This window comes from Dermacentor variabilis, unplaced genomic scaffold (genome assembly GCF_050947875.1).
Source record: "Dermacentor variabilis isolate Ectoservices unplaced genomic scaffold, ASM5094787v1 scaffold_13, whole genome shotgun sequence".
Taxonomy (NCBI): domain Eukaryota; kingdom Metazoa; phylum Arthropoda; class Arachnida; order Ixodida; family Ixodidae; genus Dermacentor; species Dermacentor variabilis.
This window is the reverse complement of record NW_027460291.1, coordinates 35073646-35092168: the sequence shown is the minus strand read 5'-3', so window position 1 is coordinate 35092168 and position 18523 is coordinate 35073646. Positions and strand designations below refer to the sequence as shown.

General features: G+C 49.2%; 2 protein-coding genes across 2 annotated transcripts in view; one reads left to right on the top strand and one right to left on the bottom strand.

Moving 5' to 3' along the window:
• Positions 1–2751: 2751 nt before the first annotated feature.
• LOC142566640 (uncharacterized) lies at positions 2752–3714 on the bottom strand. The gene has a single exon (XM_075677474.1). The coding sequence runs from the start codon at positions 3712–3714 to the stop codon at positions 2752–2754; it is 963 nt and encodes a 320-aa protein (XP_075533589.1).
• Positions 3715–12420: 8706 nt separating this feature from the next.
• LOC142566675 (retinol dehydrogenase 12-like) overlaps positions 12421–18523 on the top strand; it is a 61299-nt gene continuing 55196 nt past the window's right edge. Inside the window, exon 1 of the mRNA XM_075677506.1 lies at positions 12421–12543. The gene's annotated coding sequence lies outside the window, so the exon portion shown is untranslated. The remainder of the gene's footprint in view (positions 12544–18523) is intronic.

Here is an 18523-nt window from a genome sequence, read left to right as displayed (position 1 = left end):
AACATCACATGCCACAATTTCCCATGGGTATCGGCTCTCAACAGGTTGCATGAAGCCTGGTGGCTTCCCTCCCCTCGGTTTCACGGTCTGGCAGGTAGGACATGTGCGAACGTTTCTGAAGACATGCTTTCTCATGTGCGGCCATGTCGCGACGCGAAACAACTTCTCAAATGTTTTCTTGCCGTCGCTATGACCGGCGAGCCGGGTGTCATGAAAGTACTCTAGAAAAAGGCTTGCGCAACTTCCTAGGCACAACGACACGGAATGGAGACTCACCGCAATCCGTATCGGCAGCATGTATATACCGCAAGAGCAGGCCATCTTCTGCTTGCATGTAGCACTCGTAGTTGCCGCTACCGGCAGGGTTGGCGCCGTCCAGTGCCTTGCGTATCAAGTTGCACTGGTCGTCGCTTAGCTGGGCGTCCAGTCGCTGCTGGCGGGAGATCAGAATTCCCCAGGCGTCCACAGGCACGGCCGCCGCCAGGACTTCGGGTGCCGGCTCGCCATCCCCGGAGAGTGGTGCTCGGGACAGGGCGTCAGCTACCTTGTTGAAGGCACCTTTCCTGTATTCTATTCTGTAATTGTACTTCTGAAGAGAGAGGGCCCAACGGGCTAAACGGCCGGCTGGGTTTTGTAGCTTTGACAGCCACGTCAGCGCCTGGTGGTCAGTCTGAATAGTAAAGTCAGCCCCATCCAGGTACACGTCAAATTTCTTTAGTGCAAATACAATTGCTAGGCACTCTTTCTCTGTTACGGTATAGTTCCGCTCTGCTCCTGTGAGAGTGCGACTTGCAAAAGCCAGAGGGTGAAGCTTCCCTTGGTGCTTCTGAAGCAAGACTGCGCCGTTGCCATACTCACTTGCATCGGTCTGCACGGTGAATGGCAGGTTGAGGTCGGGACGCAGCAGACGTGCGGTATCGGCGATAGCCGATGACAGAGCCCGAAATAATCCCTGCTCCACGTCAGTCCAGTACCAACTGGCACCTTTCCGTAAGAGCTGGTGGAGAGGTCTTGCCAGGTCAGCGCAATTGGGGATAAAGTGGCGGTAGAAGCCCACCATGCCCAAATACCGCTGCAGGCTCTTGAAGTCTGTTGGTGGGGGAAGCTGCAGTATGGCCCGGAGTTTCTCCTCGTCAGGCCGGAATGTGCCTTGCTCGACAATGAAACCTAGGAGGTTGATTCTGGGCGAAACCAGTTGAACCTTCCGGGGGTTAATGGTGATGCCTGCGGCCTGCATTCGTTGTAAAACGGTGGTTAGAAGGAGATGCTCCTCCAGGGTATTCGAGAACACTACCACGTCATCCATGTAAGCCATCGCATAATTGAATTTGGCGTCTTGAAGCACAATATCTATTACACGCTGAAAAGTTGCCGGTGAATTGCACAAACCGAAAGGCAATCGGACAAATTCGAACAGTCCCCGATGGCAAGTGAATGCAGTCTTTGCAATATCGCAGGGGGCGATCGGAATTTGCAGGAAGCCCCTGCTGCAGTCTAAAGTAGTAAAGAACTTTGCGGACCCAAGTGAATACATCACTGAATCGATTGATGGGAAGGGGTACGAGTCTCGAACTGTGACAGCGTTCAACCGACGGTAGTCGACACACAACCGCGCCGTGCCACCTTTCTTAGTTGCTAGTACAACTTGGAATGCCCAGGGGCTCTTAGACGGTCTTACTGCACCGGTAGCGATCATTTCGTCTAGCGCACTACCAAGAAGTGCTCGCTTGTGGATGCTCAGGGGCCGCGGGTTGAAACGAATTGGGCGGGCGCATCCGGTGTCTATTCTATGAGTCAGCACATTAACGCTGCCAGGAGCTTCCGTGAACATTTCGACAAATGGTTTAAGCGCTGTCTCGATTTTGGTCTTCTCCGCCGGAGATCCTGTGAAAGACTTCAGAACAGTGAGAATACCACTACCAGTCTCGGAACAGCAGAGATATTGGCGGTAAACAGATTTGACTGTGGATCTCTTGGCTTAGTCATGAACTTGAGAGGATGTGCATGCATGCCGTACTGGTAGGTGCCATTAGAGAGGTCGAGAACGATTCCTGCTTTCGCTATGAAGTTACGGCCCAAGATCACAGGACAAGAAAGTCCTGGCAGGTATAGGAAGAGTTGCCGGAATTTTTTATCATTCATGGTAACCGTTAACCGGGCTGCTGACGTAGCGGACGCAACGTGAGCGGATGCCATGCGAAGGGTCGTGTTTACACTTCGTAACTGTAGACGTTTCGTCTCGCAGGCGCTTTTGACACGATCGCCGAAAACGGAAACAGCAGAGCCGGTGTCTAAAATAGCAGGTACTTCTATTCCGGCCATTCTGACCACTACCAATGGTGTTCTCTCAAGGTGGTCGTCAAGAAGACAACGTGGACGGCAAAGAGCTCACCATTTGTCCAAGATCCTGGGCCTTCGATCTGGGGGGGGGGGTGACACCTTTCCGGTACAGCTACTACCGTTGATGCCGGTGGTGATTCGAGTGTGAAGAGCCGTTTCTTTCCCCCTGCCGAGGTTGTCCGCGGCTCAGCGCCGTGACAGCAGGATGGTGAGACGACCAAAACACCCGGCTTTTCGTAGTCTTGGAAACGACTGCCCCCTCTCGGTGCTTGCCAGCCGCTGCAAGATGCTTCGATGTTGCGAGTAACACCGCGTGAGGGTCGGCTGCTGCCGGAGAGGTCGTTCCGGAGCCTGCATGTTCCGAGGGGACGTCGGGGCGCGGTAGGTCGTTGGCCGGCGACTGGGAGCTGCTCACCACCGCCGGCCCTCGTCGTTTCCCTGCTGGCGGGAGCCAGGGGGGCTCGGACACTGGCTCTTGTAGTGGCCTCGTCCTCCACACTGAAAGCAGACTGGGATGCTCCTGCGTGTATCTGCTGCGCCTGATTGGGCGGCAGCCACTACAGGCCTGCTGCGGCCCCGAGTGTCTCGCAACGTTGTGGCAGGTTCCGGGGCCGGAGGCCGGCAAGGTACCTGGGTGGCAAAGGTGCGGTGAATGAATGGATCCAGCGCCCTAGGAGGCGGTACCATATCCCCCGGGCTTGCAAATAGAGAACCGCGCCACGCGCAAGACGGCTCGAGGGAGGCTTGAGGCGGGGGTGGAGGCTGGTAAGTTAGCTCTGCCAACATCGCCGCCTGAATATCGGATGCCGCTTTAGCGAGATCGTCAAGCGAAGAGAAGGTGGGGCCCCTTAGAAAAGCCTGGAAGCGTGGATGAGATTGCCGGATTGCCCGGGTGACTCTTTCCGTTTCGGGTGCTGAAGGGTCTGCGCGCTCGTAAAGCTCCTGAAGGGACCGTATGTATTCTTGGAGGCTTTCGTCCTCCGCCTGACTACGGGCCCGAAGCTCGTCTTTCATGCGGACAACGTAGTCGGGGGGGAGGAACTCTGCTCGCAGTAGCTGCTCAAAGTGCGCCCAACTTTGGAATGACTGGCGACGACGCCAGCGGGCGGCGGACCCAGTCAGGGCGACGGGCAAGACGCGCTGAAGAAGAAAGTCATCCGTATTGGCTTCCGTATCGCGGTAATCTTGCATTTCCTGAAGGAAGTCTGCCACCGATTTCTTATCTGTGTGGCCGTCATATGTAGGCACAGAGAGCTGCAAACGGAAACTGGCTGCTGGAGTTATGTTTGTCTGATGCTCGAGCAGCGCGGTCAGCTGGGCAATAATGCTGGACATGTCTTGTGCTGGCGCGCCCTGGTCCTTTTTATCAGGCATCGTACTAGTGGTTTCGAGAGTATGATTTTCAGCCGCGCCCTTCTTGACTTTACCGGAACGTAGGTGCATTAAAATGCCGGCGGTGCATCTTTCGTGTTGAAATTGGACGGGTAAAGCGGTCCGACGGAATGGTCAAGCGGTTGTGCGGAGGCAGGATGGCGCCGAATAGCGGGGCGCAAGGAGAGCGACAGGTAGTATAAAAACGTTCAGTGAGCTTACGCGGGTCAGAGGGGTTGGGTGCAGATGCGTGAGCTGTGGGACCCGATGTCTAAGCGAAACAAGTAGGCCTAGGGGGGATTGCCAGCTGCCTCGAGATGGGGGCGGTTCCCTTGTTCCCGTGCTCGTGGTCCCTGCGGTGAGGAAGCGTACTCCAGAACAAACAAAAAAAGCAACGAGAAAGAAGAAAGCCACGTTGGGCGCCAGATGAAGGCCCCTCGCCTTCGCTCAGGGGGTCCGCGAGCCGCGACCAGCACGACAAAGGACCAAAGGCGCAAGGAACAAGAACCGCTTTAATTTACGATAGAATGTAACACTCAAAATTACCGCAGCCTCGCGGCCAATAGCAGAAAAGAACAAGGCAAAGAAGCAAGCAGTAAAGAAGCAAAGCAGCAAAAAGCAGCAAAAGCAAAGAAGCAAGCAGCAAAACAGCGAGGCAACAAAATATACAAGCCAAAGGGAGCGACGAAAGAACGGCCGCTACAAACCATCAACCAACACAATCTTTCGGGCGATAACAGAATGCATAAAGCGCAGAAAGCAAGCAAGCACCGAACCAGGCGCGCAGATAGTCCCAAAAGCGAACAACAAGAGCACTCTTTCATGCAGACACAATACAAAGACGCTTTTCCCCCTGCTCTGTAGCACGCTCGGACAGAAACCTAGACGGGCCACGCCCCACCAGCGCCTCCCCAGGCCCGCGCCCCGCAAAAAACCTCGAGTGCCGTCTTCGCTGCCTTCTTATCGGGCAGCTCCCTTCCCGGCAGTCCCCGCGCGAGTTCTTACGATAACACGATCGGTGCGCATGCTCCATGCGACGAGTGCCGTTGTGGCGCGCGTTTCAAAGGCTTCCCGCGTGCGCGCTACAGAGAGGGCCTAAGCGCCCGACAGTTTCCTGCTTTATATCAGTGCCTGCTATTGATATTTCGCCTGGATAAAGATACTCTTCCATAGATTCTTCGGGCTTAACGTCACTCATGAATTTCTGTTATCTCACCAAGTTAGTGAAGGTTACCTACATCTTTTTCATTTTTTCGCGGGCCCACGCGCGTGTAAAAACACGAACACTCATTGGTTCTCAATGCATTATTTAAAAGTGACTTAACCGTGCATTATCATTATGATAAGTATGAGACAGTAGAAATATACTGATCCGCAGTTTGTCAATGTCTCCTTCACGGTGTTGGTAGCGAGATTCATTGTCGGCACCACCTTGTCGTATCGTAGCTATATAGGCTGTCTTCCTTTTGAACACACGATGTAATATTCGTGACGCTCGCAGTCAGGCAGAGTGGAGGAACTCAGCGCACTCGCAGAAGCGTCACCGGACAAGTCGTTTCTTCAGCATTGCACCGTGAACAGTAGGTGCGCGTTGCGATCTGTAAAATCCGTGAAGCTATTGCCAGTCTTACGGGGTGCACGGAAACATTGCTCACGGAGGGACAGAACCATCCAAGAAATAGTGGTCATCGTTGAGCCTGATCACTACGTCGCGCACTGCAAGCTCGTTCAACGAGTTTGTTTACACTGGGCCTCTTCGATGTTTAGCCGCCATGCTCGCCCGGTGAATGGATGTGATGACGCCACCACAGCGTTCCCTCGTGGTATAATGCGAACGTACTAAATTAGAAATTAATCTAATACACATTCAGTGTACATCTCGTAAGCTTTAAAATGCTTCTAAACCACGTTAAAGTAACTAATAATATTGTGCTAAATGCATTTGTTTTATAACTTGCTTGTGCATGTAATGCTTTCGGTGGAACGACAAACAAATGAAAGAAGGCATGACCATGCACCGAGGGTATGATCACGTGAGCCCCAATTTGTCGACCGCCCAGAAGGCAACGCCCAAGGAATGTTAGCCACCCAGAGTGAATCTAGATTAACCAATGAAACTGGAGGCTTGTCGAAAGATAAACTGTGTCTCAGTACCATTTGTGCTTTCATCTTGGGGTGTCGCCAGAGATCGTGAAGACCCCGAGTTTCGCCAAACTCGGCGCATCCTGCATAGCTCTCCTGGGCACATAAAGAATCAAACAAAAACAAGCTGAATTCTCTACAGAGAACTATCCCTAGAGTAGAAAGATTCATTAAAAAAGCACGGATGCAATGCTCGCAAGAAAAGTTAGAATTCCTAAGGGTCCAAGCCCCATAGTCGTGAAGTCAGCAACGACCACATATCGAGCTACATCTAAACAGCCGGTCCATAAACGAGGTGAAAACACTACGCACACTCGGTCTATGGATTCAGGAGAATGGCAAAGCAGATCGCACCTTAGCTAGCCTAAGGAAAACAACGACAAGCGTTGCGCGCATTATCCACCGGGTTACCAGAAAAAAAAAAGGTTTCACGCAAGCAGTTTTTTTCATCTGCCGCGTAACCTGCGGCGTCCACTTCCAGAAACTCCCAAACAAAGAGACAATGCAGGTAAAAGCTTTATTATGCACAGCATACAAAGTAGCCTTAGGACGACCGCGCAATACAAGCCCTGAAAAACTCCAAGACTTCGCAATAAAAATATAAGTTCTGTAAATAAAAATAAATACAGAATACCAGTACAGAACAATACAGAACACGTACAGAAGACGCAATGTCAGCGATATTCACGTAGCGAGAAAGGCTAAACTCATCAGAATAAGGCAGAACTGTACTATGAAAGCTAAGGTACCCCAAAGACAGCAAAACTGTGGAGAGGAAGACAAGCATGCGCTGCACTGCTTGCTCGTCGGTCGACGGTGGCAGACTTAGCAGAGAGCTAACCAAGGTAGGATTTGGGCGTATGCCGTCTGCCGCAATAACGTCGCAAACAAAAAATCTTGCGCACACCAATGCAGCACTTGTCTGCATTAAACATTAGGCCAGCTTTCTGTGCTGCTTCTGGTACTGCTCTTAACCTCTCATCGTGCTCTTGTCTTGCAGCACCCCACACGATGACGTCATCAATATACACTCGCACTCCTGGCAGTGTCTCGAATATTTCGTTAACAGCCTTTTGAAACACTTCTGGGGTGGAGGATACACCGAAAGGCAGCCTCAAAAAGCGGTAACGCCCGAAGGGAGTGGCGAACGTACAAATTGTTGACATTTCATCATGCAGTGGTATCTCCTGAAACCGCGAGTTGGTGTCAAGACGCGAAAAAAACTTGCTCCAGCTAGTTCCAATTCAATATCTCCTCGACGCGGCATCTCATAGTGCTCGTGCTTGAGGCTGTCATTAATGTTCCTCGGGTCCATGCATAACCGCAGTTTTCCGTCCTTTTTTCTGACAATAACTAGAGGACTCACCCAGTCCGTCGGCTGGTCTTGCTTGGTTATAATGCCGGCTTTGACCATGCGGGCAAGTTCTTCGTCCAGAGGCTCCTTCAAGGAAAGGGGCACACGGCGGGCTGTCTGGACAACTAGCACCGCATCTTCTCGAAGAACCATGCGGTATCGTCGCTTGATACATCAAGTCCCAGAAAAAAGTCGTTGAAACTGTTGGACAACTGCGTCGCCGCTGCTTATTCCGACGTCGTTCACGGTGCGCGAGAACATTCCAAGCAGTTCGCTGGCTCGCAGTCCAAGTATGGCATGTCGGTTCTCCTTCACGACGAAGAAATTAATCTTTGCCGTCTTGCTTCCGACGGCCACCGTGTTAATCTTGATTCCGAGATGTTTGATGACTCCTCCGTTGTAAGATCGTAGGATACAGTTGCTTCTAGCCAAGGGTACCCTCGGCTGCAGCTTTTTGTAGGCAGAGAATGGCACGAGGTTGGCTTGCGATTCTGCGTCAACTTTGAATTCTAGTGTCATGTCCGCAACTTGCGCTCTGACAACCCAGTCACGGTCACACGATCTTCCAACGCTGTTGACAGATACGTCAAGGATGTCAAATTACTCTGCACTATTTTCGGTGCTCCTCACTTCCCGTACTTGTCTATTCACCTTGCAACGGAGAGCAAAACGATTCTACCCCTTGCATTTTCTGCACACTTTGCCAAATGCAGGGCAGCTTCGCGGACCGTGCGTCCGTCCACATCTTCGGCACTTCAACATTGCAGGCTGTTCATCGCACTGCTGCTGCTTCGCATGCTGCCGTAGTTCGACAGCATCAATCTGCCACTGTTCTCGAGACCAGGTTTTGTTTTGCGCGGCAGTCATTTTCGCAGCCTTGCACACTCCTCCCGCTTTAGCCAAGGTCAACTTTTTATCCTGCCGCAGCTTTTGTCTTACTTTGTCATCACTTGTACCAAAGTTTATTTGGTCACGTATGAACGACTCTGCCATGGTGCCAAAGTTGCAGAAACGAGACATTTTCCTGAGGTCCCTGACAAACTGTTCGACCAGCTCACCTTGAGCTTGGACGCGTTGCCTAAACATGTAGCGCTCGTGCACTTCATTCAGCTGTTCTGCGCAGTCGGTTTGGAACTTGGCGATGACGGTTGCGTAACTTTCCCGGCTCTCACGGTCCCCGTAATTGAAGTTGTAAACTTCTAGTGCGTCGTCGCCTGCCACAGTAAGCAGTAAAGCAATCTTTTTAAGGCATCCGGTCGAGGCTTCTTGTCGGGCCCGGAGGCAACCAAGAAAAGTTCAAACTTTTGTTTTGAAAAGCTTCCATATCTTATTGATTTCGCCGGTGAAGTATAGCGGCTCGGGTGGCTTCACTAGTTCCATGCTTCTTTACCGAGCCCGTTCACTATGGTCGTGACTTCTGACACCATGTATCGCTAGTAGTGTCGACAGAGTAACAGCCTGGACCAGTTCTCAGCAAACGAAGACACCCCAGCGTTTATTGGTGCTCGTTTTATACCCAGTACAGGAAAATGCACACAAGTGGCGAGCATGCGCCGAAGCTTCTACACGCAGGCACGTATCCCTACGGCTTATATACCTGATACACCCACAGAGGTGAGAGAACACATTATAGCACCTCCCATTCCAAAAAAAAAAACATGAGCGCAAAATATACAGACAAACGGGAGGTCAGGACTAGAGCTCTACAAAGTACGGTCGCTACTGCAACGCGTATTTACAATTGCTAGTACGTACAGCGGGGTGTGGCACTTGCGGAGGCGCCGGATGTTAGAGCACATGCGCGAGTAAGAGTGGATGCGAGAGAGGAAATTTGACTAATTTGAAATTTATGACTCTGCCTAGACGCTACGGAGGTGTTTATTAGCGCGTGTTGTGTGCGTTTGTCCCTAGGTGTGCCAACACAAGTCGCGGGACGCGGTAGTGCTGAACTTAGCGTCGCAAGCTGATGGCTGGACGTAATTATATGTATTGAACCGTGTTTCTTACTAATTGAAATAACGTGTCATTATTTGGCATTATTGGCGGCGCCTCCAGGACACCAATGCGGTAACGGGGACACAAAAGCTAGAACCAGGACTGGCCCGTGGATTGGGTCTCGCCGAGGCCTGCGCGTGCCAGAGGTGTATAAGATCGGTTGTCCGCTATCGCGGACGGCCAATGTTTTCTGCAAACACCCCCTGGCACGCTTTCGCCTCCGCGGCCCCAACCAAAGGGCTGCCCTGCTTCTAGCTTTGATCCCCCTGCTACCCCTTGGGTGTCCCTCAGATGCGAAGCCACCTGCTTTATTATAGCCTCAGGTGCTCTCCTGAGGCATCCGTTTGCCGGTTACATGTGCCCTCATGGAGCAGTGCTTGTAAAAAATGCAATCTATCGTCGCGACGAAAAAAGGGACCACCGACTTACACAACACCAGTCAGAACCTTGCCCCTTCAGACACAGCGATCACCAAATGGGCGTCCGTGCCCACCGCCTCAGCGCGGGTAGCAAAGCGGCGGAGCGTAAACTCGACCGCACTCCGTAAAGCCGGCGTGCCTAGGGGACAAACGCATACAAGAAGCGCTAAGAAACTTTCTCCGTAGTGCCTAGGCAGTCACATATTCAAGGAGCAAAGCCACCCAGATTTTCTCTCTCGCACCCGCTTTTGCTCGCGCCTGCGCAGAAACGTCGAGCGCTGCGAGAAACGTCACGCCCCGCTGTAGCTAATAGCTATTGCGAAAATGCAACCGGGACCCGTACTATACAGACGCATGTATGAAATAATAATGATAATTACCATAATGATATTTAATACATATCATTTATCGTGCTTCCGTTATACTTACTGCTGCACTTTTTCTGTTATTATTTGAAAGTGTACACGTGCATGTACTGCTGCTGATTATGCCCACGTGTGCATGTCCATTAAAGCGGGTGCGCACTTGTATCTGTGGTTATTCTGACGAAGGCCGTGCCACGGACGAAACGTTGCAACATTAAAAATGCCATTTTCGTAAGTGTGCTCTTTCATTTCCTCACCTATTATATATATATATATATATATAACAACACCTATCCAACAAAACCTATAACAAAAAGACCTTCCGGCATAAAACCTGAACATTAAATGCAAGCTCACAGATATCTCTAAAGGACACCTATCTGTTAATAGAATGGTGAATTATTTTTGACGGATTCCTCCGAGCGTGAAAGAAGCCTGCGAATACACGCAAAGTGCCTCGAGCGGCCGTCGCGCAGCAATTTTTCGCGTGTCCGCGGGCTCCTTTCGTCCTTGGAAGAACACTTTTATGTAGCACGCATTGAGCAAGAAAAAGCTGTATTGTGAGTTTTCTCATGTGGCTCTGCAATTTTCTCATTGACACTTCTAATTACAATATTTGAGAAGTTGATAAAAAATAAGGCTAATTATGTAATTATGCGTTATGCAAAAAATAATCTGGGTATCTCGAAGCGATGGCGAGCAACATTACATTGGTTATGTTCAGCTACGGGGCATCTGCATGTCTTTAAAGCTTGGTGCATGATAGTTGGGACACCCCATATAACCCTTGCGTGTTGACCAAGCACGCGCACCTCTTTTCTGTGCAGCAACACCAAGGAAAAACTTCCGGCATGAAACCTGAACATATAATGTGAGCTCACAGATATCTCTAATGGACTGTTGATAGAATCTGTTGATAGAATGGTGAATTATATTTGACGGATTCCTGGACATACCATATAATATTTGATTTAGCCATTTATTTTGTGCCGTCTAGTGATGTGCCGGTTCTTGGGCAATCTTCCGCAATGGGGCATGTCCCACTGTGACAGCAGAGGTACAGAATCCCTAAATGTTGTTTGATAGGTGTCGTACTTTTACTGTGCACACACACCTGTCAAAACTACATTGCCTTCGTCCTTGTGACATCGCTGCACATGTGTCTCACGTACACTACGCACTCGCCTTCATTTGTTTTGCACTTCGGCATAGCTTGTGAACGATGCAGTGCATAGACACAAAAAATACACGACATAATGTTGCGACTTTGGGGTAAATAAGCATAAACATCTAATGAGAATACACACTGCATGGCTTGAAAGCAAAAAAAATTGCGCTCATCGCCGTTATTTCTAAAGCATTTGATTAACCGCTTTACTAAAGCTTTTCCAGCATACGTGTTAGATCCGCAGATCTTTTTTGTACAAGTGTGATTTAATACAACAGTTCCTACAAAAAAAAAGAAAAAAGATGAGCAGTAGCGCAACAAGGAGTGTAGCGACATTCCTTGTTCGACTAGTGCTCATCACTTCAAGTTTCAACCTTCCTTTGAACTGCTGCCTTGTTTGAGTTTCTGTAAAGAGTAATCCAAAGTCTGGCACACACAGTATATGCACAATATTACAATCATCACGAGTACTTCCGTACAATACCCGTTTTAATGTGCTTCTTGATACATTGTCTATTTTAGAACATTAAGCTTTTGAACAGGAATGAAAATAACATATAACAAAGTTAATCCACTACAGATTAATGTATTGAAAAACTGTCTACGAACTTGTACAGAGTCCGAAGGGTTAATAGAATACGACATACAAGTAACCCTACGGAGTGTCGCACATACATGAGCTAGGTCACCTTTGCAGCGCATACAAGCATCAAAGAATATCCCGAAATATTTAACAGAATGCGCATTTCGAATTAGAGAAGAAATACAGCTATTGGAGATTGTTGAATGGAAATACAAAAAGCAATTACAGGTCCATATAGGACATCCGTACTTGTTCTTAGCACGCACATATCTTCTTTTGCAGCGTTCATTTTCTGAAGTTTAGGCAAGAAATACGAGATTTCTTACCATTCATTTGGATGAATACAATTTTTTTTCAACTCTAAGCTGTTTCAACCATCTCTGGCTTCTACAAACACAATGATGACTACGTGCTGCTTGCAGGAAGGAAAATGAGCGTAGTCTCCACGTAGCCGCAGTGTGAACTGGTCACGTGGTCTATGAGCCCATTTCAACAGATGCGCCTCGTCAGCTCCACGGGAAAAGCCTCACTTCTTTCGTCATGGTGCGAGACAATGAGTCTGATGTGACGCTCGCCGAGCTTTCTTCAATTCGAGGCACGTTCATTCCAGTGGTCGGTCGCGCACTCTTCTTTGACAAAAGAGGTGTTTCGAAACAAAGTGTAGCGCAGTTTTTGGACAAATGGGGAGAGTAAAAGCGCGACGTTCAAGTCGGCTGTACGGCCGGGTTTTCGTGCTGTTTCACTTTGAGCCACTGCGTCGCCGTGCACAGGATCACGGTCGTTGTGAGCCATTTGTACCGCGAAAGGTAAGCGCAAGATTTTACTTTACACACTTATTACTTATAGATATTGTGGCCTCGTATCAGCAGGTTTCGAGCATTCTTTAGACGCATGTGCGCTGCACATGACGCATTGATGAGAACAAAATCAACTCAAGTGTGATTGCGCATAATGCAATGCACATTTTGAAATCTACGCAAAGCGAAGGTTTCGTAAATGGTTAATGAGTTGCTATAAGTTCGTCCATTTCGTTCCTGCGTTTTCGGCCCGAGGGAAACTTGCGCACAAGACAATTGGTACCCCGGGCAAGCTGTTGGGATCACTGGAGCGTCTAGAAAGGTGGCAGCTAACATTGCTTCAATTTTGCGACGAACAATTCGTGTCCGATCTGCTAAAGTTGATGGTCGCTGCATTTTGCTGTCCTCGCATGAGGATGTCACGGCTGTGTTCGGTCAAAGACGTTGCAGCGCAGCCGCTCTTTGCCTACTCAAAGCGTTGACACTACTTGATAATATCGCTTAATGTCGCAAAATTCTTACCCAACAGCAGGTTGAAAGCGTCGTCAACGATTGCTTTCAAGATATGTGCAACCTCGTCCAAATCAGACATGTCACTGTCAGCACTGTGGCAATATAAGTGAGTCCCGGATATAAGCGGCGTATGATTCCGTGCATGTCTGGGAGCGGTCACTAGGTATTCCTTAGCGGCGTTCTTCCATCCGATGGCCAAACAAGTCTTTCGGCTTCGGTGGCGCCCTCCAATAACGTAAAGTTATTACAAACTTTCATATTCCAATTCTTCAATCAGCCCTCCATCATTGGTCAAAAATGTTCAAGCCATCCCCCTCCCCCCCCCGCTATGCCTGTCTCTCACGCGACGTCAGAAAACAGCGAAAACACCCCATCTGATATGATGTGTGCACACTGATTATCATCATGATTAGACAGAACTAAAGGAAAATCATTATTTCTCATTCGATGCCTTTTTCGCTTGAATACACTGCCATTGGTCCAACGTTTTCGGGCTGCGCCCACTTCGCCTGTCTGTCACGCGACGTCACAAAACCGCGAAAACTCATGGCGTCAAAGTGACGTGTGCGCATAAAACACACATTAGTATGCCGAACAAAACTGAATCCTTTTCTGAATAGCCGGAGACTGCCCGTTCCGAAAGGCATAGAAGATGGCTGCCCACCGATTGCTCTGGCACTAGATACCGGGAGCGGCCACGGAGCATGCGTTTACTTGCGTATAGTAAATATTTTCCCGTGGTGCTATAACGTTATCACGCCCTTTCGGTACGTATACGACATCACTCTGCCATCTCTTCTTTGCTGAGGATCCGTTCTGGTGGCATTTTTTAACGTTCCGTTGCAGGCCGCCGCGATTTTCGAACATCCACCGCAAGCTAAGTAAAGGGAAGCGGGTCAATCACAGATGCCGGCTCTTCCCTCTTCAGCCGGTTATATATACTTTCACTATTCTGGCTCTGCCCCATCGAATCCCTCTCCATTTGAGCGTACTCGTCGCCTCTTGTCCGCCAATTCGATAAGAAAATCTGCTCAATGTAGGCAATGTTATTTGTTTTGAAAGCAAAAAAAAGTGACCTCTATAAAGGGGGTTTATTCGGGTCGTAGAGCAGCAGCGACCAACGCAGCACCAGCAGGTAGGGCGCAGCCAGAGAGCTAACTGGGTATGAGCGATGCGATGGCAGCAGGACTTTTTTAGCATGCCGATCTTCTTCGTCACAAATCACCCCCGGAATTGAAGGGTAGCCATCCTGGAGACTTAGGAAAGGTGAGGGGATCGTAATACGCCTTCAGCCGGTCAATGTGCAGTCTCTCGACCCCGCCGACGCATATCGGGAGATGGTGATACGGGTTCGACCACGTAATTACCTGGTCATGGTTGCGCAAGCACGCGGTAAGGCCCGTGAAACTTCGGGAGGAGCTTGGACGAAAGGCCAGCAGCAGAAACCAACAGGCGGGGGCCCAAAGCCACACGAGTGAGTCGTTGGGGACGGCATGAGGGGGTGGGCTGAGGTAATAGAGCTCTTTTTGGCGGCACTGTTGAGCAGGCGTCAAACAACAGGTCAGTTATCGGTATTTCTCGGCTTACTAAGCCATCGTAGAAACAGGTGAGCATTCAGCAGGGTCCGGCCGGTACGGGAGAACTGTATCAATGGTGCTGGAGCGATGGCGGTCGTAAAGCAGAAAGAATATTGAGAATCCGGTAGTGGCTTGAGAGGCAGTGTTATAGGCGTATGCGACGAATGTAAGTACAAGATCCCAGTTGGAGTGGTCAGACGCAACATACATCGATAACATGTCACCAAGAGTTCTGTTGAATTGTTCGGTTAAGCCATTGGTCTGTGGATGATAAGCAGTAGTCATCATCATCATCAGCCTGGTTATGCCCACTGCAAGGCAAAGGCCTCTCCCATACTTCTCCAACTACCCCGGTCATGTGCTAATTGTGGCCATGTTGTCCCTGCAAACTTCTTAATCTCATCCGCCCACCTAACTTTCTGCCGCCCTCTGCTACGCTTTCCTTCCCTTGGAATCCATTCCGTAACTCTTAATGACCATCGGTTATCTTCCCTCCTCAATAGATGTCCTGCCCATGCCCCCCCCCCATTTCTTTTTCTTGATTTCAACTAACATGTCATTAACTCGCGTTTGTTCCCTCACCCAATCTGCTCTTTTTTTATCCCTTAACGTCACACCCATCATTCTTCTTTCCATAGCTCGTTGCGTCGTCCTCAATTTCAGCAGAACCCTTTTCGGAAGCCTCCAGGTTTCTGCCCCGTACGTGAGTACTGGTAAGATACAGCTGTTATAAACTTTTCTCTTGAGGGATAATGGCAACCTGCTGTTCATGACCTGAGAATGCCTGTCAAACGCACCCCAGCCCATTCTTATTCTTCTGATTATTTCAGTCTCATGATCCGGATCCGCAGTCACTACCTGTCCTAAGTAGATGTATTCCCTTACCACTTCCAGTGCCTCACTACCTATTGTAAACTGCTGTTCCCTTCCGAGACTGTTAAACATTACTTTAGTTTTCTGCAGATTAATTTTTAGACCCACCCTTCGGCTTTGCCTCACCAGGTCAGTGAGCATGCATTGCAATTGGTCCCCTGAGTTACTAAGCAAGGCAATATCATCAGCGAATCGCAAGTTACTAAGGTATTCTCCATTCACTCTTATCCCAAATTCTTCCCAATCCAGGTCTCTGAATACCTCCTGTAAACACGCTGTGAATAGCATCGGAGAGATCGTATTTCCCTTCCTGACGCCTTTCTTTATTGGGATTTTGTTGCTTTCTTTATGGAGGACTACGGTGGCTGTGGTGCCGCTATAGATGTCTTTCAGTATTTTTACATACAGCTCGTCTACACCCTGATTCCGCAGTGCCTCCATGACTGCTGAGGTTTCTACTGAATCAAACGCTTTCTCGTAATCAATGAAAGCTATATATAAAGGTTCGTTATATTCTGCACATTTTTCTATCACCTGATTGATAGTGTGAATATAGTCTATTGTTGAGTAACCTTTACGGAATCCTGCCTGGTCCTTTGGTTGACAGAAGTCTAAGGTGTACCTGATTCTATTTGCGATTGTCTTAGTAAATACTTTGTAGGCAACGGACAGTAAACTGATCGGTCTATAATTTTTCAAGTCTTTGGCGTCCCCTTTCTTATGGATTAGGATTATGTTAGCGTTTTTCCAAGATTCCGGTACGCTCGAAGTCATGAGGCATTGCGTATACAGGGTGGCCAGTTTCTCTAGAACAATCTGCCCACCATCCTTCAACAAATCTGCTGTTACCTGATCCTCCCCAGCTGCCTTCCCCCTTTGCATAGCTCCCTAGGCTTTCTTTACTTCTTCTGGTGTTACCTGTGGGATTTCAAATTCCTCTAGACTATTCTCTCTTCCATTATCGTCGTGGGTGCTGTGGGTACTATATATATCTATAGAACTCCTCAGCCACTTGAACTATCTCATACATATTAGTAATGATATTGCCGGCTTTGACTCTTAACGCATACATCTGATTCTCACCTATTCCTAGTTTCTTCTTCACTGCTTTTAGGCTTCCTCCGTTCCTGTGAGCATGCTCAATTCTATCCATATTATGCTTCCTTATGTCAGCTGTCTTACGCTTGTTGATTAACTTCGAGAGTTCTGCCAGTTCTATTCTAGCTGTAGGGTTAGAGGCTTTCATACATTGGCGTTTCTTGATCATATCTTTCGTCTCCTGCGATAGCTTACTGGTATCCTGTCTAACGGGGTTACCACCGACTTCTATTGCACACTCCTTAATGATGCCCACAAGATTGTCGTTCATTGCTTCAACACTAAGGTCCTCTTCCTGAGTCAAAGCCGAATACCTGTTCTGTAGCTTGATCTGGAATCCCTCTATTTTCCCTCTTACCGTTAACTCATTGATCGCCTTCCTATGTGCCAGTTTCTTCCGTCCCCTCCTCAGGTCTAGGCTAATTCGAGTTCTTACCATCCTATGGTCACTGCAGCGCACCTTGCTGTAGTAGTGCGGTGAATAATTTGGCATTCAGATAGGAGTGACTGCAGGACGTCCGAGAGGAATACGCGACCCCGATCGCTCAGCAGTTCACGAGGTACGCCATGGCGAAGAACAAAGTTGCTTAGAATGAATGAGGCAACGTCTTTTGCTGACGCGGCTGACAAGGCGGCGGTTTCAGCATGTCGTGTCAGATGATCTACGGCGACAACAATCCATCGGTTGCCAGCGCCAATAAGTGGAAGAGGCCCGTATAAATCAATGCCGACACGGTCGAATGGCTGTGCTGGGCAGGAACGTGGCTGCAGAGGTGCGGTGGAGAATTGCGGAACACATTTGCGGCGTTGGCAGGCAATGCAGGAGCGTACGTATTTGTGGACGAAGGTGTACATCCGTCGCCAATAATATCGTAGGTGAAGCCGTGTGTAGGTTTTTGACACTCCACCGTGATCACGCTGCGGGTCAGCGTGAAAAACGGAGCATAAATCTTTTCGAAGGTGGCGGGGCGCTACTAAGAGCCATGTGCGGCCGTCATTGTGGTAGTTGTGGAGGTATAAAAGTCCTTCGAGGATGGTGAAATGCTGTGCCTGTCGGTGTAATGCTCGAGGTGCCGAAGCTGCCGTAGGATTTGACAAAAAGTCGAATATCATACGATCTATGGGTTTGTTCGTTGCTCCGAGGCCATGTCCAGGATATCAAGTGGTGAGATGTCATGTCGGTATGTAGGAGTACTGCTGTCTGAAGGAACTAGGAAACGCGATGGAGAATCGGCGTCAGAGTGTTTGCGTCCAGACTGATAGACGACACGGATATCATATTCCTGGATTTGGAGGGCCCACCGAGCGTGCGGCCCGACGGGTCTTTGAGGTTAGACAACCAGCAAAAAGCGTAATGATCCGTCATCACGTCAAAGGGTCGACCGTAGTGATATGGGCCAAATTTCTGAAGAGCCCATAGGATAGCCAGGCTCTCTTTTTCTGTTACTGAGTAATTAGCCTCAGGTTTTGTGAGGGCACGACTGGCATAAGCAACCACGTATTCGGCATTAGTGTTCTTACGTTGTGCGAGTACGGCACCAAGGCCGACACCACTGGCATGAGTGTGAAGTTCTGTAGGTGCACTTTAATCAAAATGGCGCAAGATCGGCGGAGGCGTGAGTAGGCGACGCAGAGTCGTAAAGGCATCATGGGAGGCTTCCGACCAAGTAGAATGTTCATGGTCGCCTTGTAGGAGTTGGTTTAGTGGTGCGATCACAGTAGCGAAATTGCGAACGAAACGTCGAAAATAGGAGCATAGGCCAATGAAGCTGGGTAGTGCTTTTATGTTAGTGGGCTTCAGGAATTCGGATACGGCGCGAAGTTTAGCAGGAGCAGGAATAATGCCTTCTTTGGAGAAAACAAGGCCTAATATAGTCAGTTTACGAGCGGCAAATAGGCACTTCTTTAAGTTAAGTCGGAGACCAGCA

Bases quoted from the DNA above. Each gene is read 5' to 3' on its own strand.
- LOC142566640 (XM_075677474.1), bottom strand. From the start codon at position 3,714: ATGCCTGATAAAAAGGACCAGGGCGCGCCAGCACAAGACATGTCCAGC.